An 8,261-nucleotide genomic window follows, 5' to 3' on the forward strand; every position below is an offset into this window, starting at 1 on the left:
TATGAATACTTATAAAATGTCCACCTTTATAAATATTAAGATATAAATGATTTTAGAAAAAACATATAAAAATGTTGATTTTGAAAGAAAAAAAAAAAAAAAAAAAAAAAAAAAAAAAAAAAAAAGACATAAAATGAGTCTCCACATAAAAACTTATTGGAAATTGAAAAATAAAAAACATGTGAAAACTAACTAATCAATCTTTGTGTGCCTAAATCCCAAATACCACCATGAATAACTAATGATCAAAATTAGACTGATGTGTAATAGGTATATAATAGAGTAGTGTGTATAAAAAATGCCCATTGAAAAATGAGTTATGTAGTTGACATTAAATCATCATTCATCATGATAAAAATGTGTCTATCAACAAGTGTAACCATCAAAAGAAGTAAATCGTATTGCTTTAGAATAGGAAATTTGATAGCCAGCCTTGCATATTTAACATTATTTATGAATTCTTACATCACCATAAGCATAAATAAAACCTAATCTACATCGATCATACGAGTTGAAAATTGTTTCATTGAATTTTTTTAGATATGTTGAAGCAAAAATAAGGGAAAATATTTGGCAATAGAGCTCATATAATGAAATGGTTGCTAATTAGAACTATTTGTAGGGGTTGAAAAAGTCAGTGGTTTGCATTGAAAGGATGAAACGGTGAATGACTTCTTGTCTAAACAAAACCTGCAAATTCGAATTTACGAAAAACATTTCTGTTAATGAATCGCTTTCCTTAATCATTCGCCACTAGACTATTATTTATGAGTTTTCTTTCACAAGTATATACAACACATTACACATCCATGATTTATGAGTGGATAAATGATTGTACGAAATGGAAATGGAATGAATGAGAAAAATGTCAAGCGTGAAGAGTCATGTCATTCGATTAATCAGAAGAATATCAAAATAAGGGGTTGGCATCCACCTGAAACTTGCTCAATGTGTTCGATGATTGATCAACTTGATGTACCTTTTTTTTCTCAAATGAAAAGTCGAATTTGGTCATGATGTTTACTTTGTGTTTTTTATTACCTTCCCATTATCTTCTCCAACTATAGAATTTGATCAACCGGATGAAATTTTGTTTTTTTCTTGGATTTTTTGATATTAAATTTTGCTTTTGTTGTTTAAGACAAGAGAAAAGATTTGAAGGTGAAAAGAATGAAAAGTATATGCATTTTGGTCATTTTACTTTATTGTAATTCTTTATTTGAAATGAACATGAAGAGAAATATTGTCCAATCATCCATTTTTGGCAGGAAGTTGCACCCCAAGACAAAGAAAAACGATTTATTCATCTTTGGTTACCAATTAAGGATAACATAACATCATTTGTATTTTATGTTTTTCATATATATTTTTTTATCCAACTAACATTGATTACAAGTTCTTAACAAGACTACAATGCCTCTCCATACTCCATACTTTTTTTTCTTTACAATTTCCATATTTTCTTATTTAGTCTTATCAAACAGCACGACTTTACCCTTCCACCAGCTCAACAAGTTGTTTGAGAAAGTCTTCAACACACACATATATACATATTTATGGAGAGATAAAAGAAGGGGAGTAGAGTGGAATGGAATATAGATAAGTGTGGGTTGTTGGGTGAACATTGAGATGTGCTGGATTGCATTACTTTGTCCTTCTACTTGGAACCAACATTCAAGTTTTGGTTAGGTTTTTGGTATATCCTCTACATTTATTCTTCAAAACACCTATTTGGTTCACATTGTCCTCCTTCATGTTCATCATCTAAAATATAAATCATGTACACAATGAATGTTATCCGCAATAACCCTAAATTATATAGAAACCAAAATTTTCATACTATGAAACGTAAATCAAATATATTACACCCAAAACTCCTACAAGAACCCTAAATCATATTGGAACCGAAACTTTCAAACTGTGAAATATAAATCAAATACACAACATCAAGTGCCCACAAAAACCCTAATCCATATTGGAACCTAAATTCTCATATGTGAAACATAAATAAGATGCATCATGCTCAATGCCTATAAAATGTGTAATCTATTATACTGAAACTGAAACGCTCATACTGCAACTGCTGAGACTCAAACCCTCATTTGCTTTTGCAAAGATACTAATTATACTCCAAATCTCCAAAAACCTAACTAACACTTGGAAACAATCCGAAATTTACATGAAGTTAATTTAGTCGACATCAAATTCGATATAGTACAAAGGTAACACATCACAATTGCTGCGTAGATAAATTGGCTACCACCTCTTACATCAACTCCTATTTCTTAGGCACACAAATTGAGCCACAATATTTTTGGCATTATCCATCAACTAGACATGTCATGTCCTTGCATTCCGATTCTAGGACCATTCATAGTGGGGAATGAAAATGTGGTGTGCAGATTCCATCAACATCGGCATCCACCATTCCCATTACAGATAATAAAATCATATCTTTATATGGATCTCATGCTATAAACTACATCAAAGAACCTGCTTTCATAGTTTTTAGATGAATAATCAACGATTGTAAAAAAGTTGGGGAAATCTTTATACAAGTGGCAAGTTCTTACACAAACATATATCACAATCCCCATTGATCCCAACTAAAAAACGACATCTTTTTACTAGTGGAATGGGACAATCTTTCATTTATGTCGTGTAGTTGATCTTTAAGATCTTTGTTCTCTGTTAGCAAGTGATCGTATTCTACATGAAGCCCTACTAATTGGCTTTTTAGGGTACTGGAATTGGCTTTTCTGGACTGCACATCTTTTTCCCTTTTATCACATTCCAATTCCAGTTTTGTGATTCCTGTCTTCAACCTAGAAATCTCATCTTTTATAGATTTGGCTAAATGTGCATTCTTTTTGTTGGTGTCTTCACAGGCCTGGTTTTGTTTCCTTGAAGCTGTTATGGTCTCTGTAAGTATAACAACGGGTTTAATGAACTGGTGTAGGCTTTCTATCATCACCAACAGGAACAGTGAAACGCCTGCAAGTAATGATTTAAGCAGTAACATTATAATCAACAGTTCATGGAAGGTGGATTAATGCTAAATCTAAAGTAAATTGTCAACTAGATATAGTCAGCTGATTGTAGGCATAGGAAAATATGATAGCAAGCCAGTCGCATGAAAGATCAATTTAGGCATATGATTTCAAACTAGGGTTTACGAAAGACAATTTTCTTGCGAATAGGATATCACTTTCAAGAACAATAAATCAAAGCAATTGGGGGGAGTGACGGAAGATTACCCATGAGAGAAGCTTCAAGGATACGGAAGGCGAGAATGACGCGATTGGGGGAATCGACGGCATCGGCGGAGCAGCTACGGATTTCCACTACGGTGTAGATATTGTACATCATTACTACGAACACGGTGGCACCGACAGATGTCACAGCCAATTGAGCTTTTCCTTGTTTGAATCCGTCTAAACCGGCAACTAGGGGCTCTCGGAGTGGGGTTTTGAACAGAAGTAACAGAATGATAATCATTTCGGCGAATAAAACGGTGAATAACAGATAAATCATTCTACAATTGTTAAGAACTACACGAGTGTCGAAAAACCCTAAACCGATCGATAGCCCACGACAATGTGTTCTTGAGTTCGAACTAGGGTTCATCAACCTCCGGCATTCCTGATCAACTAGAGAGGTGTGATCAAAAAATGGGACGCGCTTTTGGTCAAGGTTGAGATTCCATTTCCAAAGGGAGTTCTTTCGGATTTCTTGAAAAATTGAAAGGAATTTAATAAAAAAAAGATATATGACATAAATAACCAGATCCTCAATACATTCTTGCAGTTATTGCTGATGAACAAATTATCAAAATATAAATTAAACTTTTTATTAGAAAAAATTATTATGTAGAAAATTCAAAATAAAATAGTATTTTCTTTATTATATTATATTCTATTAGGGAAATATTTAGAAAAATCTCAAAGTTTGTCCCAATTTATGATTAAGTCCTAAGTTAATTTTCTTTAATGAAAAAATACAGGTTACCAAAGGGCTTCTAGCCTAGCGATATCTGATGTTGTCCTCCCTCCTTGAGGTTGAAGGTTCAAGTCCCGTCGTGGACATATGTGGATTTAAGGTGTAGTTTAAGAGTATGTTAAATTTGTGGTTTAAAAAAAAAGTGTTTCCCTTAAAATATTCTAATTAATGTTTTGTTTTGTAGTGATAAGGCTAAGCGGAGTGGAGGTCGCCAGTGGCCTCGCTACGCTTGCTAGCCACCTTGAAACACCGCCCCTTAGCACTCGCTAGGGGGGTCGCTACCGGGCACTCGTCGATGTTTTGGCGAGAAGAGAGAGAAACAACAACACATTTGTAACGTCCCAAAATTCAAGACTAAAAATTTCTTTTAATAAAACATTACTTTAAGCGAATTCAACATTCCAAAACGTAAACAGAGTTTCAATTTCCAAAATACATGTTCGTTATCAGAGTAAACATTCTTAGGCTGTCTAATCTATGGTGTGTGCCATGCGATCACCCCGAGCTCCTCCCTCCGCTACCGGAAGTACCTGAAACCAAAACTGAAAACCGTAAGCACGAAGCTTAGTGAGTTCCCCACCCTACCACATACCATGCATAACCACATACTGCACATACTGGGCCATGCCCGCTATCCTAGGCCTCGCCCCCCCCCCTACCTCGGGCCTCGCCCGCTACAACGGCCCCGCCTGGCTTCGAGCCCCGCTCAGATACAGATCTGTTTCACTTAGGCCTCGCCTGTCATAGGGCCTCGCCCGCTAACATATAATAGCACATAAACATATCACATCACATAAGCTAAACACATATTAACGAATCTTGTCCTAAGGCCTCGCCCTTGTCCTGCTACTGATGAGTCATGGAACCCCGTCCATACTCCTGTTGATAGTAAGGTACGGGCCCATCCCATTCTCACTCCTTCCCTAACTTGGGCCTCGCCCCTGATCTACTGCCAATGAGATGTGGAACACCATCCACACTCTGCTATTGGTGAGTTACGGGACCTCGCCCACACTCACCTCCTTACCAGGCACATACAAATATCACACAGGCAACAAGTATAAACTATCACATAAACCATTCCTTGGGCACCCGCCTGCTACCACTGGACCTCGTCCTGAATATCATACTAGCATACTGTGCCTAGGGCTAACCCCCGGGTCTTCTACTCATAACTACATGGGCCGGCATTGTGGCCTTAGACCCATTCACACAAAGGGAAACTCACCTGCACGGGCTGAACTTGCTGACGATCCCACTAGCCACTGCCCGGCACTCTCTGAACTCCTGCTCCACTCGCTCCCCGAGCTACCAATATCAATGCAACACTGAGTCCAACTGACCCCCGAAAGACAACCAAGTCAACTCTGGTCATAGTCAAAGTCCTGGTCAAAGTCAACCTTCCAGGTCAACCCTACTCGCCGAGTCACCCTATTGACTCGCTGAGTTCATATGTTCAGAGTCCTTCCATTCGCGACTCGACTCGCCGAGTCAGTCCATGACTTGCCAAGTCTACCGATTTCCGAGTCCTGACTTGTCCAACTCACAGAGTCTCCATTCGACTCACTGATTCGAGTCTCAACTCGAAGGGTTTGGGGTTTCACGACCTGACTCTCCGAGTCCAAGAACAGACTCGCCGAGTCCAAGACAATCTTCAACAGACTCGCCGAGTTGTTCTTCCAACTCGCCGAGTTCCTGCCCAACTTCATCTGACTCAACGAGCTGTTCATCCCACTCGTCGAGTTCCTCCAAATCTTCATGCTACTCGCCGAGTCCACTCAAAGGACTCACCGAGTCCATTCAGATCTCCATACATGCAGAGGACTTTTGAGTCATGCATGGACTCCAAACTGTAGATCTACCCCTCCCAAGCCTATTCCTCACGTAAAGTTGCAAACTTTACGTGTAGAGAAGGAGATCTAGGCAAAATACACCATAAACTAGGGTTTAAGGCAAAGAGGCTCCATAATCAACTCAAGGGCAGATACTTTATGCTTCTCAAGACTATAATATGCTTAGATCCGAAGTAGCAACTTCAGATCTGGCTTCTAACTCAAAAGGGTAGCTAATCATGGCTAAAAAGCCCCCAAACTCACAACCAAAATAGATCTAAAGGAGGGAAACGACTTAATACCTTCAATAACTCAGAAAGTTTCCCCAAACTTCAGATCCAAGGCCAATCCTTGAAGCTTCAATGATTCCCCCTTCTTCTTCTTCCTTCAAATCACTCAAAAATGGCTTGGAAGCTTGAATGGGCAACAATGGGGCTTAGGGTTCGATGTTTTGGGTGAAAGAGGCAGTAAAGGAACCCTAGGGGAGAGAATGAGACGTTTAAATCGGCTCCAAGTCCCGAATTTAGGGTTTTCCTCGCACAGACCGGACTCGCCGAGTCTCCTTGGCCGACTCGTTGAGTTGGTCAATTACTCCTCGACCCGGATCCCGCTCGGACTCGCCGAGTTCCTCCTTGGACTCGCCGAGTCGCCCCTTAAAATTAGGGTTTTCTTTCCTTTCTTGGCCTTCCAAACTTTGGGTGTTACAACTCTCCCCCACTTAAACTAAACTTCGTCCTCGAAGTTTGCTATGGCCCACCGCCTGCGATCTGCCTCCAATATCCCACCAATTATTCCAACACCAGCTGCCTACCTTCGTTGGCCTTCCGCTCGGTTATTTCGGCTAACACTAATCCTTGCGGATAATCATCTCGGGTCAACCCTGACCCTAAACATTCTGGAAACGCAACTTACTTAACGGACAATCCTTCTGGTACTCATCAAGTACTGCACTGAACCCATAGGGGTTCACTCCTTCTTCCTTGCGTGATTCCCTTGCCTCCCCAAGGCAATGCTCCATAACCAACTATTTTCCTCTGTCACTGTGAAGATCCTATCTTCACCAATCCATTACTCCCGCTACCTCCAGTACGGGTCATTATCACCAGTATCCACTGGGCAATTCTTTCTACTATAATTTGGTGTCGAGCACCCCACGATTAACTAACTGAATTCCACCATACGCTGCATACCCGCACTACTACTGACTGGAAATTCTGCTATTCTTCATCTGACTTCCGGATGAACTGATACCACCCTGGTCCCTACCAACCTATCAATATCTGGATTATTACCGGCTCCCACCGATCGCTGACCCAACACAACTACTAGTCGCTCTCAGCGACTTCCGATTAACACTTTGAATTTATGATGGCAGTTAAGTTAGAATATAGTATGTGTAATCTATTGTTTGAGGAGTTTAATTAATATGGATAATGGAGTAATAGTTGCTATGTATCTTAAAAATGATATGATAGGAGCTTGTATTATATATATTATATAGAAATTATTAATTGGGGTTTTAACAATTCATACCCTCCAAGGGGAGTGACGTAAATACCCTTGGATAGAAACAAGAATAGCTTCTCTTCGGGTCATGCTCACGCTATTTTGGGGTTTTGAGCATTCAGATTTGAAGCAGCTATCAAAGTAGGATAAAATAGGAGGGTAACATATCAACTGTCAAGGGTAGTTTCCAAAATGAACAAGGGCATTTTCAGCATAAACGCAAAGTTCCCCATGTTTTTCAAAATCCCAAATGTGGGATTTAAGGTTTTTATGTTTTGGTTCTTTGTGGATGCAGGTTGAGTTTAAAGCTGGTTTGCCGAGTTATTCTTTGAGTAGAAAGGTCTGTAAGCTATAACATAAATATTGTGGATTTGGGTTGTGAGAATTTTTTTATTTAGTTCACACGTAGTGGTTTAATTTTTCATATCTAATATCTAATTTGAATGTTCCCGCATGATTCGTATTTGGTTTCATTCCAAAAAAAATATGAAAGAAATTTGGAGTTACTGTATTTCTTTCAAATCTAAAAAAAGAGTAATTTATTTGAATGTTGGTTGATTATTTATAAAGTAATATAATTAAATTAGAAAAGGAAAAAATAATAAAGTGTTAGGAGTGTTGCCACTCCTTACCAAATGCTAAGGTTGGGTGCTAAATTATCAAAAATGAGGTGGCACTCCAAAATCTGACGTGGCAAGGTGTTAAGAGTGTTACCACTTCCCTTAGCCTAATGGAGATAGTAGATGACTTGGATACCATTGACGTGGAATTGGACGAGTTTTTCAAAAAAAAAAAACAAAGAAGTTAATGCAAAAATGAGTTCCTAAACACTCTCACTGAAGAAGCGCTTAGCGAATACACCATACCTAAGATAAGCCTATAGGATTTTGAAGGAATCTCAGAAGATGAAGCACAACAGGAGCT

General features: G+C 38.8%; 1 protein-coding gene across 1 annotated transcript; it reads right to left on the reverse strand.

Annotated features, from left to right (window-relative positions):
• Positions 1–2,228: 2,228 nt before the first annotated feature.
• On the reverse strand, positions 2,229–3,764 carry LOC145054272 (uncharacterized). The gene is made up of 2 exons (XM_079002423.1): positions 3,258–3,764; positions 2,229–2,994 (listed from the first exon to the last, which is right to left on the reverse strand). Exons 1-2 carry the CDS (start codon positions 3,625–3,627, stop codon positions 2,585–2,587), a joined length of 780 nt encoding a protein of 259 aa, XP_078858549.1. The 5' UTR covers positions 3,628–3,764; the 3' UTR covers positions 2,229–2,584.
• Between the last annotated feature and the right edge of the window lie 4,497 nt (positions 3,765–8,261).

This window comes from Lactuca serriola, chromosome 5, assembly GCF_051521515.1.
Source record: "Lactuca serriola cultivar US96UC23 chromosome 5, Lser_US96UC23_V15, whole genome shotgun sequence".
Taxonomy (NCBI): domain Eukaryota; kingdom Viridiplantae; phylum Streptophyta; class Magnoliopsida; order Asterales; family Asteraceae; genus Lactuca; species Lactuca serriola.